Source organism: Euprymna scolopes, chromosome 2 (genome assembly GCF_053919585.1).
Source record: "Euprymna scolopes isolate OS-2025 chromosome 2, ASM5391958v1, whole genome shotgun sequence".
In the NCBI taxonomy this organism is placed as follows: Eukaryota; Metazoa; Mollusca; class Cephalopoda; order Sepiida; family Sepiolidae; genus Euprymna; species Euprymna scolopes.
The window spans coordinates 19,435,830-19,457,339 of NC_136483.1; the positions used below are offsets into that span (position 1 = coordinate 19,435,830).

The 21,510-nt window shown below is 34.0% G+C and overlaps 1 protein-coding gene across 1 annotated transcript in view; it reads right to left on the reverse strand.

Moving 5' to 3' along the window:
* Positions 1-21,510, reverse strand: part of LOC145289490 (uncharacterized) — a 319,689-nt gene that overhangs the window by 69,089 nt on the left and 229,090 nt on the right. Inside the window, exons 6-8 of the mRNA XM_080136416.1 lie at positions 15,664-15,792; positions 14,466-14,635; positions 9,598-9,640 (exon numbers count right to left, since the gene is read on the reverse strand). Of these exons, the coding sequence (XP_079992542.1) occupies positions 9,598-9,640; positions 14,466-14,635; positions 15,664-15,792 (342 nt within the window). The remainder of the gene's footprint in view (positions 1-9,597; positions 9,641-14,465; positions 14,636-15,663; positions 15,793-21,510) is intronic.

The window sequence follows — 21,510 nt, forward strand, 5'->3', positions numbered from 1 at the left end:
AACGTAAAATATTCCTTTATAAAAATCCTCTTTTTTTTTATCTGTAAGAGAAAAAAGACTATTTTAAAGATCGTCAAACCCAAATATCAGCTGAAGTGATATTGTAAATAAATACAGACGGAATTTGATGAAAGACATTATTATTATTATTATTATTATTATTATTATTATTATTATTATTATAATTAGAATTAGTCCACCAGATAAATAATTCCTCGTAATATACAATAATCAATAGAGGGTTGATTCTATAATGATACATACGTAATCTGCATAAAATAAAATATGTTTAAGCGTATTGTACGATCGGCCAAGCAGGGTTCCCAGCTCGTTATCATTTTCTTTTTTTACTTACTACGAATTTTCACACAAATCATCAGAGATTGTTCGCTGACAACAACCGATGGCGTTTCCTGGAGTTTGAGTGACAACAAATCTCCCCACATTTTACCTTTTTAGATAAACTTTGCAAATGAATTTGCGTTATCGCAACAACCGCTTGCTATTGACTTCTCCCTGGCGATGATTACTAGAATTTGCGTGGCAATAATCCTCCTCATATTCCCAGTCTTCTTTGTACTGCATTTAGTAGAGGTTTAGTTAGTGCTTTCTCTTCTAAGTATTTCAATCTTCCTCGAGCCATCTCGATGAGGTGCAAGTCGATGTCGACACCACATTTTTTGGAGGGGGGGGGGCTATTTTACGATTATTCTTCTTTTCTTTTCTTCTTCTTCTTCTTATTTATTTATCTCTTATTTATTTATTGTTTTGTTGGTCATCTCTATCTTTTACTATCTTCTAAATTCAAATCTTTAGAAAAAGCTGCACTTTAGTTTTACACAATTAATACAATACCAATAATCGTCAGTTAAATATTACATATAAAAATTTTACAAAATTTAATCTTGATTTTCTCTTCCTTCCCATTATTTCTGAATTCATCTAATTTCATTGTAAACTATTCTATGCTACCGCGATTCTTCCTCTGTTTGGTAATTTCTTCGAAGATGTTAAAATAATTATTATCTAATTAAAAAAATGTTAATCAAAAACGCAAAAAATCATTTGAAAAGTATTGCCTCCTATTTTTTTATTACACCCGAATAGATCAGAAGTGATTGCAAACTCATTGTGATGATGACTTAACTTATAAATTCATGACTGGAAAGTTTCATCTCTATGTTGCAGATATTAACGGTAAGAGACTCTAAGAAAGCAACTATTATGGACGTGCGTTAGAAGCAGGGATGCAGCATTGAATTCCTCCATGCAGAAATGAACCGATCAACATTCACCGACGCCTGTTGAACATTTACCAAACCAATGTAGATGATGTCATCACAGTTAGGAGATGGATTCGTCGATTTCAGAGTGGCGACAGATGTGAGTGACCAAACGCGCCACCGAATTTTACGACCGCGGCATCAAAGAAGCTGGCAAAAGCGTGTTTAGAATGGTAGCGATTATGTAAAAAAATAAATTCTGGCGCACAGCAGTCGCTCGTTTTAATGGTACAACTTCCATTTCCGTATTTCTTCAACGTTTTATTTTTTTAGTTAAATAAAAATAGGAGGTCTTACGCTTGGAACGTTTGGAATAATTAATTACTGAATGAATTTTATAAAATTCATCATATGCATTTTATGAGGATTCTTCCATTTTCTAGTTTCAAACTCGGCTATTTTAAGAATGTCGTTATTTTTGTTTTACATTATAGAGCGTTTCTGTCCTTACGTTTTGACGCCATCGTTAAAATGCTCAAAAAAGTTTTATTAAAGACCATTGGCCATAAATTTATCCTTTATTTTTTCTGATAATGCGAAACAATTTTGTTTTGCAGAAAAAAGTATGTCGAAATAAAATCTTCAATAAATCACGATACCACATTTACTTTAGAAGTTTGAAATCAAACACTCATTCGAAGTGAGAGGTTTATAACTTTTCGCCCGATTTAATCTTTAGTTACGCTTTATTCAAAAAAATGGTTTCTTAGTCTAAATGCTTTGAAAACAAGATCTATTATATTCCCTAATGACAAAATTAAATATATTCCAGCGAGAAAAGACGCCAGAAGAAAAATTACAAACGATAAAACGAATAAAATTATAAAGGAATACGTAAAAGAGGTAGAGAAAATACAACAAAAATAAGAATATTATGAGGAAAAAATAAAAAGGTTACGAAATGAAATAAATACGATTATAGATGAATGAATTAAGTACACTTATACTTAAGTAAGTATAATCAATATTAATTATGCAAAAATGAAAAATAATCGGTAAAAAACGAAGAAAGTGGGAGAATTAGAAAGAAAAGAAAATTTTAAGGAGAAGAAGTCATAATAATAGAAAGAAAGTATATTCGATCAGATGAGAAATTATCAGAAAAAGAAAGAGAAAAAAGTAATAAAAGAAAATCAGAAAAGAAAGAAAAACAAGAAAATGAAGATCAATGAATCGAAATACGAAAAAAAGATAAAGGAGAAAATAAAATAAGAGAGAAAAAAAATAGAAAAAGGAAGTAAAAATAAAAGAAAAAGAAAGGAAAAATAAAAGAAAAAGAAAGGAAAAAGGAACATTGAAACCATGAATCGAAAACATAAAAAGAAAATGACAAAATAAAGACGCGAGAAAAATGTTAGAAATGAAAAAAAAGAGAAAGAAAAATAATAAATACGAAACTTTAAAAATCAAATAGAAAAAATAGGTTACTCACAAAACACGCCACAAACCATACTATTTTAAAGTGCAATTTTAGGGTCTCCCGAATACTGAGTACAGATTTTCAAAGGTCACGATGTCAAGTGGAGTGTTGCACCAGGTTGAAGTGTCCCCTAATGTACCTGTTAACATAGTTATTTATTGTTAATTTCTCCTTGGTTTGCATTGGCATTTTTTATCTGGAGTTGGTGTGGGAATGAAGGTAGCCATTTTGGATTCCTCTCTTCAACACGACACAGTCGGTCATATAGCGTTAAAATGGAGATCAATATTAAAAGATTGCAGAAAAACTCAGTATCGTTTCACTCATTTGTTTTACAGCATATGAACTATTTTCAGGTTATTTAATGTCGAATCAATTAACTTACGCAAAAGTTGAAATATTCCAAATTCTTATTATACTTTGATGTCATATATAAATCTTTTGTTTTTACTGCTTCTCATGAATTCGATTCTCTCTATATCTCTAAACACTTGCACACCCGCGGTTATTCTCTATCTCTACAACTCTTCTATCAGACCATGTATTGAATAATCTTCTCATATTTGGACTACTGAATGTGTGTGCCATTTAAGGATTCTTGATAAAACACAGAAACCTATCTGTAATTTGTATTCGCTCTATCTTTTCTTCTTCTCAGAAACCTTTCTCTCAGAGACGTAATGTTGCTACGCCAAAATGGAATACTGTTGCCATATCTGGGCAGGAGCTGCCAAAAACAGCCTATCATGCCTTGACAGAGTACAAAATAGACTTCGTGGTTTAGTGGGGGATGCCCTTTTCTCTACCCTGCAACCCCTCTCCCACAGAAGAGACGTTGCGAGCCTATCCTTGTTTTATCGTTATTTTCATGGCAGGTGCTCGTCTGAACTCCAATCCCTGGTCCCCCCTCGCCAATCTTTCACGAAAAACACCCGTCTAGCTGAATCCACTGTGAAAAATTTTCCCCACTCTATATCTGTGCCTAAATCAAAACGCGGATTTCATGAGCAAAGCTTCTTTCTTAGAACTGCACGCCTGTGGAACTCTATTCCGTCTGCCTGCTTCCCTCCGGACTACAACTTGGATGTCTTCAAGTCTAATGTTAACAAATTCCTAATGAACCGCCCCCCTAATTAAACACTTCATCAAATCTCTACACTAACGTAATGTACTTGCAATAACCCTTATCCCTGAGTGGCTTCCGGGCCTTGATAAGTGGTGATCACTGTGTAAAAAAAAAAAGAAAAAAAAAGCCACATGGAATTTGCAACAGAAGTTAAACAAAAATGGAATGAACGCCACGTGATCTCAAAGGAATTGAAACTGCGAGAAATCTTATAAACTATTCCCCCTCCTCAAAAGGCATTAGCATTGACAGATACCACGCAAAATAGTCGTGAAGGGTGAAGGAGAATGAAAGGATCGAGGAAAAAGAACACTAAACAGACCTCCACTGGATTAGTGCGAAAAGTACTAGGACCTTAGAAGGGATTATTGCTATAAAGATTTCAGTGAAACCAATTGTCATTGCGATCGAGAAATAAATGGTAAACGGCTGTTTCGATAATGCAAAGTCATTTACAAAGGTTAACAAAAAAGGTGGAGAGTACTAGAAATCTGGGGAGACTTGTTATTATCAGGATTCTATGGAACACCACTAGCTATTATCAGTGAGTAATCCTTGATGATGACCTGTGTGAGAACTCCTAGTCCAAATAATAATAGAAATGAAGAGTAAAGGAAAGTGTTACGAGAAACAGCTGCATGGACGATTCGTAAGAATGACAAACGAAGATACTAAAGCACCTGAGCATGGCTATGAAAAATACATTTGAACAGAAAAACGGAATCGCTACTGGCAGCTGCACAGAAGAATGCGATTCGAATAAACTATACAAACTACAATAGTAAAAAAAAAAAAAAAAAAAAAACAGTAAATGCAGAATCTGTGCTGAAGGGGTGAAGGCAAATAACATAATAAGTGAACGCAGCAAACGAAACTCCCTAATGCAATAACATATATGGATACTGGTAGGAAGGAATACACTAGGAAATATGCCAAAGATTGCATTTTGGACAAGCATAAAAATGTACACAAAGAGAGTTCTCGGAAATGAACATCGCAACATTCCCTGAGACATGAAAGTTCAAACAGATAAACTCATCTATAAAGGGAGATCGAATGTCATAATAGTTAATAACTTTTAGATTTCAGCGGCTCAGCATGAAAATCAAAACGATAAACAAAATCAATACAGAGATCTTGCCAAAGAACTGGCAGATTAACATGAACATAGTTCATGTATTACTAATAATGATAGAAATACTAGAAACGGTTTCAACAAAACTGGGAACAGACTAGAAGAAATTGGAAGTAAAGGGAAGACTATGATTATACAAGAGACATATCGATAAAAACAAATAAAGTCTTAAGGAAATTCCACAAATGCAGACACCAATCTACATAAACTATGTACACTAACAGGACACACAGCTATTATGTAAGACCATTTTAAATACTGGAGAATACTAGAAATGATTGGGGAGTTGTTGTCACTCAGACTCCAGAGACATCACAGTCATCAATGTGCTGTGTGAGAATTCTTAATGAGTAAATAAAAATTATTATTATTATTATTATTATTATTATTAATAATAATAATAAGAAGAAGAAGAAGAAGAAGATTAGTGATAATAAAATTATAATAATAATAATACGCAATATATATGTATTATTATTATTTTATTATCATCATTATTAATAATAATAATAATAATAATAATAATAATAATAATAATAATAATAATAATAAACACTTGGAAATTGCTACAAAAAGGAAATCTAATCCCGAATTCAGATATGTCTAACTTATATTGTCTATATATATATATATATATATATATATATATATATATATATATATATATATATATATATATATATACTCTTTGAAGTTTTTTACCTTTAAAACTATACAAAAATATATATTTTTTATCATTCGTTATAAAACCATATAATCAGTAAGTCATTTAATCACCTGCAATCACTGCATCAGATCGCTCTAGAATTTACTATAGCACTAATAATTTATCTTTTAAGGATCATCAGTTGCTTACCATGAAACACTGTTTCGGCGATTTAAAAACAAAACAGCATATTACATCATGGCTCCCCAGCAGTATTGATCAAACACTACCTCCCTTAATCTTAGGAAGAAGACATGCTATAAAAATGAATTTCTTACCTGTGTGATTCATCAATTTCTAAATTTAAAATGGATATATTTTTTTAATTTACCAGTCCTGTATTTATAAGATTAGGATTAATCCATTTAACTACTTTTCATCCCCCCTATGGTTAGTAGTTTGTATATTTACATTCATATTTATTTAAAATTAAATATATAAAGGCTAAAAATGTTTATACATATATACATTTTTTGTATGCAATTATAAATACATTTTATACATTGCTAATATAGTTTTGGATTTCCTTTATTAATATATTCTGGTTAATTTTAAACGATTCAAAAGCATCAGGATAACGAACAAATGCTTTATTTAACTGTTTGAAATTTTTAGTTTTATCCCCACCTTGTTTTATCATCCTTATTACTAAGCTAGAAACTGGTGGTATAAAATCTACTGATTTTAAAGTAACGCGAACTATTCTAAAAAAAAACTCTGACATAATGGTTCCATAAAACATAAAAACGGCAGGTACTATCTTTATGCGGCATACGTACTATTTGAAAGGGGAAAGCGTTTCTTTTATCAAATATTTTATAAAGAAAAATCCTATCCTCAATTTTTATATCTAAATCCAGAAATGTAGCCTGTTGTCCTCTATGTTCACAATTCAATTCTAATTCCTTTGGATATACAAGAAGCTTATTTTTTTTCGAATTCATCATTATCGTTTATACATATAAGGTCATCTATAAATCTCCTACACCCATGAAAGTTATATGTTTTAGATATATCAGTTTTTATTAGTGATGACATGTATATATATAGTTTTCGTGCAAAATTTTAGTATATAGCGTACTAAAATCATGAGCAGCTATAGATTTTGATTTTATTCTGGAATTTATTTTATCTAATTTTTCTTTCACTGGTTGGGAATTATTTACTACCCAAAATAGATTTATATTACTATAGAATTCTTTTCAGGTGAACATTATTTATTTGATTTATAATTAATTTAAATATTTTAGATATAGCTTTACTTAAAGATTTAGTGATGCACGTCTTTGAACCTACAATAAATCTAGCACTAACTGGATTTTTGTGCATTTTATGTATCCAATACATACATGGAAGATTTTTTTTGGGGGGGGTCATCTAACTTTACTTCTATTTTTACACTAATATTACTATTATTCAGAATAATGCTAAATTAATATTACTTACTTTATAGGTATCTGAAACGTTACCTATAATTCCTATTTCTATCAATAAACGCTGTATATAATATTTTTCACATATAAAAGCTATATTGTTTGCCACTTTATCAATGGGAACTATTACAAACTTATCTTGAAGTATTTTAAGTTCCTTCAGTATTTCTGAATTTTTAAAAAGAGGATTGGTTTTTCTAGGGTGTTTAATTTTTTTTTATATGTTCAACCTTTTCATTTACGCATTTAACCATATTATTTTTCCATGCATCAAACGTAGACTGTGCTAATTTATATTTCTTTACCATAGACATAATAAAAACCTTCTAGTGCTTTAGTTACTTCTTTAACGCATTTAGTGTAATTTAGGCTCTCTATAATTCGGACCCTCACTAAGGAGTTTTCTTAATTTGGAATTATTTACTATCTTTAAATCTCCTGTAATTACATTTTTTTTTATCTTTTTTTTATTTTTATTATTACAGAAATGAGAGGAATTACATTCACATTCTGGAATATTTATAATATTATCATTTATATTTATATGGTGTACCATTTTTTTTATAATTGAAAATCTTATTGTTGGCCCTAGTTTATATGTAACTATTGGTTTATGATCTTTTGTCTGTAACTCGTTAGGTAGTAATTTGTTGTTTATTAAATATTTTAGGTAAACTTACATCATCAAAACCTTTATTTTCATACAAAACTACACAAACATTTCTAGGATTCTTTTTTATATCTTCCACAGGTGGCTTATATAATTTAGTTTCGATTATATCCAGAATATAATCATACCATTGAATGAAATAGTCCTTCTTACATATCGTATCCGGTTGTAATAATATTTTCGATGCTATTTCCTTCAAAACCTTCTTTTTTGTTTGATTAAGTAGTTTTCTTATATAATTGAACGACTCGGGAAGTTGATTAATCATAATGTCTTTAGTTTTACTAAAAAAAGATCCTCGCATGAAATAGCTGATTCTCTATATTTTCTATTAACATAAGTTCGATCCCTAATACCGTAGCGAGGCAAAGCTGGATATAATCTACCTATAATTGTAGGTTACTTTTTTTAACTTTTTCAACCCATATGGGTAAATTACTCGCATTTTTTTAATTATATCGTCTTCCTTATCCTGACGTATCTTTAGGATATCGTTATCTACATTACCTAAACTATTATATCCATTACTTTTAATTTTTTCAATTATTTGCACGGAAAAAGACGACTGCCTACAGGTTTCTTTAAAATGTTTAACAACATGAATACATCCCCCAGTGCTAGTCCTATGCAGATTCATGCGTTTATTTAGAGGCATTACAGTATCACCTACGTATTGTAAATTACAATTTTTACAGGACAACAGGTAGACTAAATTTTGGGACCTACATGACAAATCTTCTTTAGAATAGTTTATAACAGAATAAATTCTTTTAGTAACATTTGATGTATATTCTTTCGATGTTATAAGAATATTACAATAGAATATATATATATATATATATATATATATATATATATATATATATATATATATATATATATATATATGGACAAGTATGGGATAGAGGAGTAGATATTATTTTTCAATAAAATTTTTCAATAAAGTACAGAACCAATATGTAGTAGAAATATTGAATTTGAACGACAATAGCAAACTATGTAAAAGGGAGTCATGTTTAGCGGAAGTGCTGTTTCTGCACTTTATTCAAACATTTTATTGAAAAATGATATCTATTCCTCTATCCCATATCTGTCCAATTTGTTTCTACTTCCCTTTCAATATATATACATATACACACATATATATATATGTGTTATTTGTTTTTGTGATACGTTTTGAATGAATTCAAATATTTATGAAAGTGCTTTTGTACATAAATGCGAGTTGGGAATAATTTTCCCTTTTAACCAACTTGGTACCTTCACATGGGGAGCGGCATACATATTGTTTTTAATATATAATTATCCACTGACGCGTGTTTCGTCGTCTACGACTCATCAGAGTTGCTGAATCTATCGAGATTCGAAATCGGAGCCCTGCGGTAATGAAACTAAACCCTTTATCCGCGTGTCCATCTCGCTCGACTGTCTGGATGTATCGCGATTTATTTAGATGTTATTTGTTTTTGTTTTTGCGATACGTTTTGAATGAATTCAAATATTTACGAAAGTGCATTTGTACCTAAATGCGAGTTGGGAATAATTTTCCCTTTAACCAACTTGGTACCCCTACATGGGGAGCGGCATACATATTGTTTTTAAAATATAATATAATATGTATATATATAATAATATAATTAAAATATATCTATATATATATATATATATATATATATATAGACATAAATAGTAATGAAAGAAGACAGAGAGAAAGTCAATATAGACATCATTTGACCTTTATGTACACGAACTGAACTAGTTTAATATAGCGATTATATATCATTCATATATTTTCTTCATTTCTATGGTCAATTCCAGACTTACCTTTACCATTTCGGATCGAACCGATTCGAGTTGAGTTGTTATTCTGAAATTGATAGAAAGAAAAGACGCTGAAATCATTGTAAACCGGCATCGAACAAAAGATAGGATAATGTTAAAGTTTAGATTGTCAGGGGAAATAAGCGCTAAACTTTGTAGAGAATACTGACCAAAGTAATATTTGCCATTCTCTTTCTACGTGGAGTGGCTGTGGCCGGAAGTCAGTTTAATACGAAAAAATCCAGTTACCTCAAAACATTACTTTGGGTATTTATAGACGTCGTGATGGATATTCCCTAGTAGCCGATAATAAACAACCCCTCCTTTCCAAATAAGGAAGTAATGTCTCGCAAGAAGATAGCCTCGTATGATCGGACAAAACCGTTCTTACGCATTCCAACTGTCCTGCGACGAATAAGTCAAAGTTTGCCATCGTTTTCGATCTGAAGTCAAACCTATAGCATCCTTCCAGCTTGTTCACATTGCAATTAAACTTCTTTCAATTATTTGCTTTCAGTTGATTTTTGGTCTTTTTCCATCAGGGTTCATTGGAGCACTTTATTGGCAATTCTCTCTGGGGTCAATATTAAAATATGACGGAACCAGCCTATACGCTGTTTGCAGATTATTGACGATACTACCGGTTTGTTAGTACGGTCTATGACTTCTTGATTGGTATTTCAATCACTCCATTTTATCTCTAGAATCTTTCCAAGGCAGTTGGAATCAAACGCGTCTAATTTCTTTTTTTTAGCTGATTTTGAGATGCCAAGTTTAATTTCTGTATAGAAGACTGAACAAGACGTTGTTGATATAAAATATGGGTGATTTCTCTCGTTTCTCTGCATCTTTCAAAAAGCCATACCCTATTCTGTAAATTCAGTACGAACAGTATGTTCGATTCTTAAGAAACATGTGTTGAAATGAATAAATAAATCCGGGTCGGCATTTTTTTCTTTTTAAGAAAAGCATTTAATACCGTTACTCTCTCGTCTCCGCATAAATTGAAATGTCTCTCGCTGCCACAAGTCCATTTCATTTAGCAAAGCGTTTCTCTTTATTTCGACTGTACGTTGGCAACAGCCGACCCATTCTCGCCTTCACTTTACACGTCCAGCTCCTTCGGCGCCGACTTTGCTTCTACTTCGACCACATGGTGTCATTTTTTTCTTTCTCTTCAGATGCAATCTCGGGCACACTTGCCAATTTGCATATGCGTTCAAACACTGCTCTTGTTGCTAATACAATTGCTTGACATCCATCTATCTTTCGGCTGCAGATGATATTCTCATACGCGCTCATATGCGCTCTGTTGCACACATAATTGTCCTAACATATACGAAAATAGTTTCGGTATGGCTTAATATATACTATATGTTTTTTTTTCCAGGAGCTTATTATTTTTTTATTTTAAACAATATCATATCTTCCGCTCGTAGGGCGTCAGATAAATATAACATTAATAAAAAATATCAGTTAGATAGGACAAAATTAAACAGAAGTTCCGGTTTTATGTGTTTGAGTATCTATCTTCCCTAAAAAGAGCACTTTGAATGGGGAAAATGTAGACATTGCCTCAGTCAATAAAGATCTATTTTTCTTTTCGGAATGAGAAAAAGAAGATACTACACTTTGATCCTAGATTGAAAGGCAAAATGAGTACAAATGATCATCCCATGATCGATGTGAAACGATCTGGTTGATACGTATAACGGAACTTTATGTGGTGCGTCTTAATTAATTTGATTCATGGCATATCAACTCTCTTGAAGATTATTCAATGAAGATCTAGTTTTTTTTTCAGACGATAAGAATATGATGCATGTTTTTGTATTATGCACGTTCATCACTGAATTGTTAAATAAATACATATACAAGTGAGAAAATAGAAACATAATTCGTATGAATCGTGCTCAAGGAAATTTTGCTAAAGCGCGTTCGATTAAATTTTGCTAAAACGTGTTCAATGAAATTTTGCTAAAACGTGTTCAATGAAATTTTGCTAAAACGTGTTCAATGAAATTTTGCTAAAACGTGTTCAATGAAATTTTGCTAAAACGTGTTCAATGAAATTTTGTTAAAACGTGTTCAATGAAATTTTGCTAAAACGTGTTCAATGAAATTTTGTTAAAACGTGTTCAATGAAATTTTGCTAAAACGTGTTCAATGAAATTTTGCTAAAACGTGTTCAATGAAATTTTGCTAAAACGTGTTCAATGAAATTTTGTTAAAACGTGTTCAATGAAATTTTGCTAAAACGTGTTCAATGAAATTTTGTTAAAACGTGTTCAATGAAATTTTGTTAAAACGTGTTCAATGAAATTTTGTAAAAACGTGTTCAATGAAATTTTGTTGGCATCGTTTTCCCTGATTCTGTCTTCATTTAACATATAGATCTACATCCAAAGGAGATTGCATGTGGGCCATGGTAGTATGCAGTGATTTGGACCATGAAAGTCTATTATTTACATTAGTTTCAATGTGCCATTGCTTAAGGTCATATTTGTCTTAGTCATTCCAAACTTATCCTCGATTTCTCTCAGATAACATGTATGTACATCTGTTTATTAAGCACTTTGTTCAACATGACGAGATCAACGTAGGTAGTTGCAACGCAGAACTGAATCATGTCTGGACCCATTTAGTCTTAATAGCACGGAGTTAAAATTAACGTTATTGTCAATACACACCAAACTAATCAACGTAACCATAGTCTTATCATTCGTCTACATCCTCGAATAAACCGTTTTTATAGGATTCCAGAATTCACTCGCATGTAAGATGATGATATGATCCCGAGTGACAAGTGAACGACAGGTTAAGATGGAAAGATGCTTTGTTTTTTAATCAAATATCCACAAGGAGCAACCTCTGTGTGCTACATATTAGGGGTCCTGTGTGAATGCAATTAAGTCAATTATTGTGAATTTTGACAAGGGCCACGGTGAGTGTATTATGATGATTCAAATCTGCTGAAAGGCGCATTTTTTGAGCTGGAAAAAACTGCGAATATGACACCGCCAAGAATACAGAAATTCGATAATCTAAATTGATGTCTATCTATGTTCGTGTGCATAATTTTTTTCAGCTAAGTTGGGAAGTAAATAATTAGGTAAGAGAACATTAGTCTTCTCTCTCATGAGTAAATTCTCTCCAAACAAAACAATTTATGAAAACTCTCAGCGAATGTCTCCTTATATTACTGTATACATAAAAAGAAATTTATTGTATAGCAACTACTAGACAAAACGTTAGATAAGTACAGATAAACACTTCTCACGTATGTATAAAGATATGTATTTTGTTATTGGAGATGTAATACCTGGTGAACGTTGTGAAATGGATTCGACAGGATTCGAACATGAAACCCAGAATCGCTAGTCCGCGCCAGTTACTATATTTGCCGTTGTAAATTCATTTTATTAAACACCTTATAAAAACGAAGAAGATGTCAGAGAAATGTCGTAATACAACAAAGTCAGAAAGTGATCAGTGAATGGACATCCTGAGCCAGAATAACTCCAATCTCATGACAAGAAATGGCCAATATGTTGTTAAGGTTGCTGGAAAGATGATTAAATTATTCTAAAGATCCAGAAAGTATCACCCCCCCCCTGATATAATCTTCTGCGTGTATAAGAATCCTATACTTCCCGTGGAGATGCTGGACAGAGTACAAATTTGATTTCATAATCTAGTGGTGAATAACATCTCTTCTCTACAGAATCTTTAGTACAGAGGAGACGACGCTAGTTTTTCTGTACTCTATCGCCATTTCCTGGAAAGTGCTCACCTGAGCTCCAATCTCTGTTTTATTGTAAGACATACACAGCAAGAATTTGTCTTCTTAGCAATACTGCAATTAACTCTCCCATGTTCCTACGCGTGCCTAACATCAAATAGAATTTTAATGAATAGAGATCCTTTCCCAAATCTTCCTATGTACGGAAAACATTACCACGAGAGTAATTCCCTACAGATTACAACATGGTCAATGCCAACAAATACTTGTCATAAACCGTTATCATATATAATAAAACATTGTTCATTCTGTTCATCATTTTCCATTCTCTTATAATAATCTTTATCATTCAACTGACAAGCCATTTTTTTTTTACCTGGGATTCAATATTTATCAAGGCTCGAAGGCCACTCGAAGATAAGGGTTATTAATGCAAGATAGTGGTGTAATAATCACTTATAGTGCATATCGTGTAGAATTCGATTATTTATGAGGACGGCTTAAGAGGAACTTGTTTACATTAGATTTGAAGGTTATCATGTTGTATTCAACCGGGAAGCAGGCCAGCAAGACTGTGTTCCAAAGGCGGCAAGTTCTGGGAAAGAAGCTTTGTTGATGGAATCCGCGTTTACATTTAGGCACAGATAGAGAGTGAGGAAAATCATATATAGTGGTTGTAGTTAGTCGAGTGTTTTGTGAAAAGTTTGCAAGAAGGGCCATAGATTGGAGTTCATTCGAGTACTTGCCATTAAAACAGCGATAGAGTGAAGACATGTCCGCGACGTCCTTTCTGTGTTGGAAATAGGTTGCAAGGAAGAGAAAAGGGCATCACCTACTAGGTTTCAAAGCCGGTTTTGAACTCTATCAAGGCCCAGATATGGCAACAGTACTCATGATTTGGCGCAACTGGCTCTGTAACTTCATCTCATTAACCTTTATCCTCAACTGGATTTTAGCCTTGAGAAGTGGTGACTCGTTATTAAAAATATAAAAAAAGAACTGTAAACAATACAAGGATGAGCAAAAAAGTTTCTTATTATTTCGGATATTTTTTTCCTTTTCCTAAGCTAGTTGCCAACCAAGACTTAAGAATCTAGTTAATTCTTCGATTAAACCCATTCTAACTTACCTTTCAATTAAAGACCCGTAATTGCACAATTCCCTGAGAAGTACGTGGCTTAGTTCGGCGACGGTTAAATAGTTCCAGCAGTCAAAATGGCCGGTTGACAGTGCCACCTGGGAGGGCTGCAGACCGTCATGGTTGACTGCTGTGATATCAGCGGCATTCTCAACTAAAGCCTGGTAGAAGAGGAATAAAAAAAAAGAATACTTTTGAATTGCATTGGGATATAAAACGCTTAAAAGCCTAAAGAAGAAATCAATTGATTCTATACAATGGAGTTTTAATAAAGTTAGACACATTAAGTGATATGACTGAATAAACTTTGTGATCATGTTTAAAAATAATAAATGTTTTTGTTTGGTTTGTTTTTGTTTGGTTTGATCAAACTGATGTTTGTTGTTTTTATTATCGATAATTATATTCGGTAAGAGTTAGCTCCCACTGAGAGTTAAGTAGAGTTTTCTCCTTTAGAACTTACATTTAGGGATGTGCGCAAATAGATTATATGCATATATAAAAATATAGATATATACGCACACATATTCGTTTTTTATAAATTTGCTTAAAAATCATAGATGAAATAGTTATCTACGGACACGTGTTTCGCCAATGATGAGCTTTGTCCAAGGATAACTATTTTGTCTATAATAAATAAATAAACATATATGTGTGTGTGTGTGTGTGTGTGTGTGTGTGTGTGTGTGTGTGTGTGTGTGTGTGTGTGTGTGTGTGTGTGTGTGTGTGTGTCGTAAAGAGAAACGCCCTGGATGCTGGATGTATAAAAACAACAAAAACGAAAAACAATTTAGCATAAGAGAAATGATCAAACAAGTAATTTATTAGTTTCCTTTGGATAAAGAAATGTTTCCAGAAAAACATTAAATATCGGCAAAATTATGGGGAATAAAAAACCCTGGAACTTTTAATTTATAGTTTTGTGCTTATTTTTTAATATATGTCATTTTCACGTCAAAAATATTAAGTTCAGCGCAAACGGAGATTCCACGATAATGTTGAACTTTCTTCGATTAAAATGAGATATACGTATCTATGTAACTTTTATGTAGTTTCAGAACAGGTGTAATTCGGAAGTTTTACTTCGAAAACTCTAGTAGGAGTTTGTGAACGGATAAAGAAACAAGCAAACAGGAAGAGAACTGTTATAGAGAGAGAAACAAATGTTACAACGGTACAAAGCTTATACCTGAAGGCATTGCAGGTGTCCCATATAAGCGGCGGAATGGGCGGTTGTGCTGCCAGTTTCGGTGAGCTTTAAATCCCGGCATGCCATACAAACACTGGATACTTGCTTTTCGGATGTGGTGGTCGATTTCTGTCAAAAGACGCAAGATACAAGATTCCTTCAATAAGTTTTCAGACTTGTTTGTACAACATTTAAAATTGTCGTAGACTCTTGAAAATTCAACATGTTATTGCTATACATATTATGAGATGGCTGACCAATTTTTATGATTTCAGGTTCAATTCAGCTGCTGAATTTCAAAAATGCAATTTGGACGCGAGGATATCTTAGAAGAACGATATGCAATAAAATTCTGTTTTTAACTTTGAAAAAATTTCACAGAAACGTATGGAATGCTTTAGACTCGAATCGAGCATCAGTTTTTTGAATGGCATAAGAGATTCAAGAAAGGCCAGGAGTCTGCCATGGATGATGAAAGGTGTAGGAGGAGTAAGGAAGTCAGAACACCAGAGTTGAGTGACCAAAAAAAGAATTTTATGGATAAGGACTGTCGTGTGTCTATGGAGACAATAAGTGCACAGTTTGATGTCAGTGTGGGAACTGTACACACAATTATTTGCGAGGAACTAAAGACGCGGAAGATTTGCGCTAAGTTTTCCCAAGAATACTCAGAGAAAGTCGGAAAGAAAGACGTTGTCAAGGCATCAAGACAGTTCTTCGCCCACTCTGTAGTACAGACCTTGCCCCCTGTGACTTTTGGTTATTCCTTAAGCTCAATGAAAACTTTAGAGGCCGTTGTTATGAGACAATTGAGCAGATGAAAGACATTGCAACGAGTTCATTAATACGATCACACAAGAGGACTTCGATGGGGCCTTCCAAAAGTTGTTGCAGCAATACAAGTGTATTGCAGCCAGAGGAGATAACTTGGAAGGGGGCTAGGATTTCATGCGTGTACTATCAATAAAAATGCCCATACGAAAAAAGTCTGGAAATTTATTTAAGGCATCTCGTACATAAATGATGATAGATTGAACATGTGGAAATGTCAATTCTCAAAGATATGATTCATTTGCGAAATTTAAAATCTAAATATGTTTTTATTATTACAATAACGATTTGGTGTCAGTCTGTAACGAAAATTACGTCACAACTTCGAATCTATTATGTATATTTTCAATAAGAATTTTTCAAATTACCACAATGCATTAAGCTCAATAAAAATGACTTCAGAACATACCAATTTATGAATCTGACTTCTTATGATAATATTGACTCTTATGATCATATCGCCTTGGAAATACCTAAACACTCTCTATCATCTCATCTCGATTTTTAATCTTTAGTTTTTAATTTACTTCTTTTCAGTTTTCAGTTTTCAGTTCTTTATAACCATCTCATGAATTCTTTAAACTAAAACTTATTTTGCATTTATGACAAATTTTCATATAATGAAGTTTCAATTTGTGTCAGGACCAGCAAATTAATAGCATCGCTATAATATTCATTTGCGAATATATTTTTTATGATGAGAAGAACGCATTTCTTTGAAACTTCACTGATTAAAGAAATGTTAATATTTTTTATTTGAGTATTCTATCGGACAATAATTTTTTTTTTTTACAAGGTGGTCACCACTTATCAAGGCCCGGAAGCCACTCGGTGATAAGGGTTATTGCGTGTACAGTACATTAATGTTGAGATTTGATAAAGTGTCTTACTTAAGGGGGCGGTTCATCATGAATTTGTTTCTGTTGGACTTGAAGACTTCCAAGTTGTAGTCAGGTGGGAAACAGGCAGACGGAACAGAGTTCCACAAGCGTGCACTTCTAAGGAAGAAGATTTGTTCATTGAATTTACATTTTGGTTATGGCACAGATAAAGAGCGGGGAACATTTTTGATAGTGGTTACAGCTAGACGGGTGTTTTTTGTGAAATATCGGCGAGGGGGGGGCCATGAATTGGAGCTCAGACGAGCACCTGCCATGGAAGTAACAATAAAACAAAGACAGGTTCGCAACATCTCTCCTGTGGGAGAGAGGTTACAGGAAAAAGAAAAGGGCATCCCCCACTAAGCCACAAAGCCTATTTTGTACTCTGTCAAGGCAGGATACAGTCATTTTAGCAGCTCCTGCCCAGATGTGAGAACAGTACTCCATCCTCGGGCGTACTTGGCTTTTATATAAATAGAGAATTGCATCAGTAGTGAGATATTTTCTGGGGCGGTAGCAGGATCCTATCATTTTTCCAGCGACCTTGGCAATAGACTTGATTACGTATTCCATTTCAGGTCAGGAGTAAAGGTCAAGCCCAGAAGCTTATCAAAGCATGGAGCTTCCCCTAGTCGAAAAAACATTTCCAGTTATACCGTAGCTGGACATTTTGTGAAGTAGCCCCTTTATCGAAGGCTTTTGATAGGTCAAGAGCAATTGCCCTAGAGAGGAAGCCTTTGTCAAGAGATTCACTAATCATATCAGATATAACCGTTAGCACATCTGCTGTAGATCTAGCTGGGGTGATTAACTACTTCTCTATTTAATATGGATTCCAGCAACTTACTCATGACACACAGGAGACATATTGGTCTGTACTGAGAGGGAGATGACTTATCACCTGAATTCTTAAATACAGGGCATACTGATGAGGTTTTCCAGGGTGGTGGGAAGCACTTCTCTTCAAGGCAACGCTTAAACAGTTGTCTGTTATAGGAGGAAATATGGGGAGTTGATAGCCTTCGTCGCATAGGGTAGAATTAGCTGCAAAGTTCTTGGCAACTAGTTTGGCCTTGTCTGATACTGACGAGATGACCTCTGGTCCATTGATGATGGTTGGGATAGAACGCACGCTTCTGTTCAGGATCCTGTTTGCTATTTGCCAAAACTGTTTGGAACCAAGCCGCTGATCAGCTACTTTGGATTTAACGGACTGAGCATATAGCTCTCTTGCATTTTTTATTACTCTTTTACAGTGGTTGCTGGCAGTCCTGAAAGCAGCTTTAGTCTCAGTACATCTATTACGTTGGTAACTATGGAAAAAGTGATTTCTGTGTGCGATGGCAGCAGCACATTCTGGGGAGAACCATGGCTGGCTGTTAGGTTTTTGTTGGAATTTTTTAGATGGTATGAATTGCTCTATGCCTACAGTTAACCATTCGGTTAGATCTGATACTATAGAAGACACATCCTTTTTAAACATTGAATATAGGAGTGGATCAGATATAAATGTACGGAAGCTATCCCAGTCAGCCGTAGCGTATCGATATACAGTACGGTGGAGAGGTACATCTGAAGACTTATTGCATTTTGTTTTTATCTTAACTGCAACAACCGAGTGGTCGGAAGATCCCAGAGGAGACAGAACGGAACATGGACATAGCTCAGGGGAAATTGTGAGAAAAAGGTCTAGAAGGCTAGCGTACTGACTGGAAATATCGGACACATGGGTGGGTTCGTGAATAATCTGGGTGAGATCATAGGCAATGGCGAAATCATGACATAGCCTCCCCTCATCATCTGTCTAGTTCGAGTGGGTCAGCCATTCCACATTGTGGAAATTGAAGTCACCACAAATGTGGATGTAAGCTGAAGGCTGAGCAGACAGGATGTGGTCAATTTTCTCAGATATGCTCTTAAAGATAGTAACTCCGCTGTTGGGGGTGATAAAGGGCAAATATAAATGCAGTGGTGTAAGCAAGTGCAACTCGGAAGCACATATAAGGTAAATTAGGGTCTTTACGGGAGATATCCCTACCACATGGGAAGCCATCTATATATATAAAAGCCAAACGTCTGTGTGTATGTATGTTTGTTTGTAACGCTAAAACTTTTGAAAGACGGAACCAAACTTGACAAATTTGGTATCATATCGAAGCCCCATCACCCGGATGACAAATATCGAAATTTCACGTCAAACGGACCACTAGAAGTTGATCAACTGATCAGTTATCTTCGAGGGGGCCCCCAAAAAACCTGTCATTATCTATATATATAAAAGACAAATGTTTGTTTGTAACGCTAAAACTTGAGATGAAAGATTCCTCTCCCCTAAGAATAAAACATATGTTCAATATCTGTTTTTGTTTTTTCATTGTTTATACGGTCCCGAGCAACGCCGGGTAGCCCTGCTAGTCTTTAATGTAGGCACATATTCCATGCCCATGGCCACCTTGGGGGTCAGATTTAGATGTTAACTTAGAGTATCCTTTAATTATGAATTCGACTAGGGAAGTGGTCGGCTCTATTCCAGTCTCACTTAGAAAGAATATATCCGGTTTCGACTCCTGTAATTGGGTTTCAACCTCTGGAAGGTTGGAATGTAGATCCCTTATGTTGGAGAAGGAGACATGGTAGTAGGGGTTCTAGGTTTATTAGTGATTTTTTTCTGGAGATATTTCATGTTGAGGATTTTGGGATTTGTGGAACAGTCCGACAGACTTGATTAGAGCAGGACAGAGAGGGAAAGCAGGAGACAAAAAGATAGGAATTTTTTTTTTGTAGCACATGATTAGGTAAAGCCGTAACAATTACCCACTAGTATGGCATCGAGAGGCCCCACCAGAAGCTACTGCATGGTCCAGAATCCATTCACCAGATGGCAATACAGCAGCCCCAGTACTTTGCACCTGCTGATAGGACAGTTTCCTTAGTGGTTAATCCAAGGTTCGGATCCCTGACTATCAGGCGGATAACGTCAGCCCAGATGAAACGTTTACCTCAAGCACCCTTACTAGTGACATGGCCGCAAGGATAGACATAGAAACAGAAGCTTTCCGACATCTCAGGCTACTGTTAACGAAGTACTGCCGTCCTGGAAAGCAGCTTTTTCTTCACTCTTTGTCAGAAAAATCACTCATACGGAATGAGGACTGAGGGACAAATAAGGAGAAGCGAGAGTACCAAGAGCTGTCGATAACGCATCCACAATGCGTTGTCTACTCTCCATAATTTACGGTCTTAAATTGTTTTCTTCTATGTCAAGCTCTATTTCTTATTTTTGTCGTATTGAGTTTTTTATTTTTTTATTTCGTTAGGATTTCTATATTCACTTTAAGTTTACAGAAGCTTGTAAACACATTTTTTCGGATTATATATATATATATATATATATATATATATATATATATATGTGTGTGTGTGTGTGTGTGTGTGTGTGTGTGTGTGTGTGTGTTATATATATATATATGGGGGGGAAGACGTTCCAAAAGTCAGTCCTATTTTTTATTCTACCCAAATTGATCAGAGGAGATTTCAAATTGCATATTATGATGACTGAATTTATGCATTCATTAACTGTAAGTTTCATCTTTCTCTTGCAGATCTTATTAGTGTCAGACTCTAAGAAAGTAACTCCTGTCAGAGATGCGTCATTTAATTCCTCCATGCAGAAAATATTGAACCGATCAACATTCACCGACGCCTGTTCAACGTTTAAAAAGCCGATGCAGTTGATGTCGACACAGTCATTAGATGGGTTCGTCGATTTCAGAGTGGTGATATAAATGTGAGTGACAATGCGCGATCCGAACACCCATACACAGCGATCACACCATCGCTTGCAAAAGTGCATTGAAAATGCTGGTGACTATGTAAAAGAATAAATTCCGGGGCAAAATTATTCGCTTGTTTTAACAATACAATTTCCGTCTTGGTAGTCCTTCAACTTTTTTTTTAATATAAATAATAGGATTCAATACTTTGGAACGATCCTCATATATTATTTTTTTTAATTTAAATTTAAAAAAAATTTTAACTTATATATTAGTGAAATACTAACTTCATTGTGTCTACATTTTCTCAACAGCTGTATTGATTTAAATCTCGGAGCTACATTCTAAACAGCTATTCATCC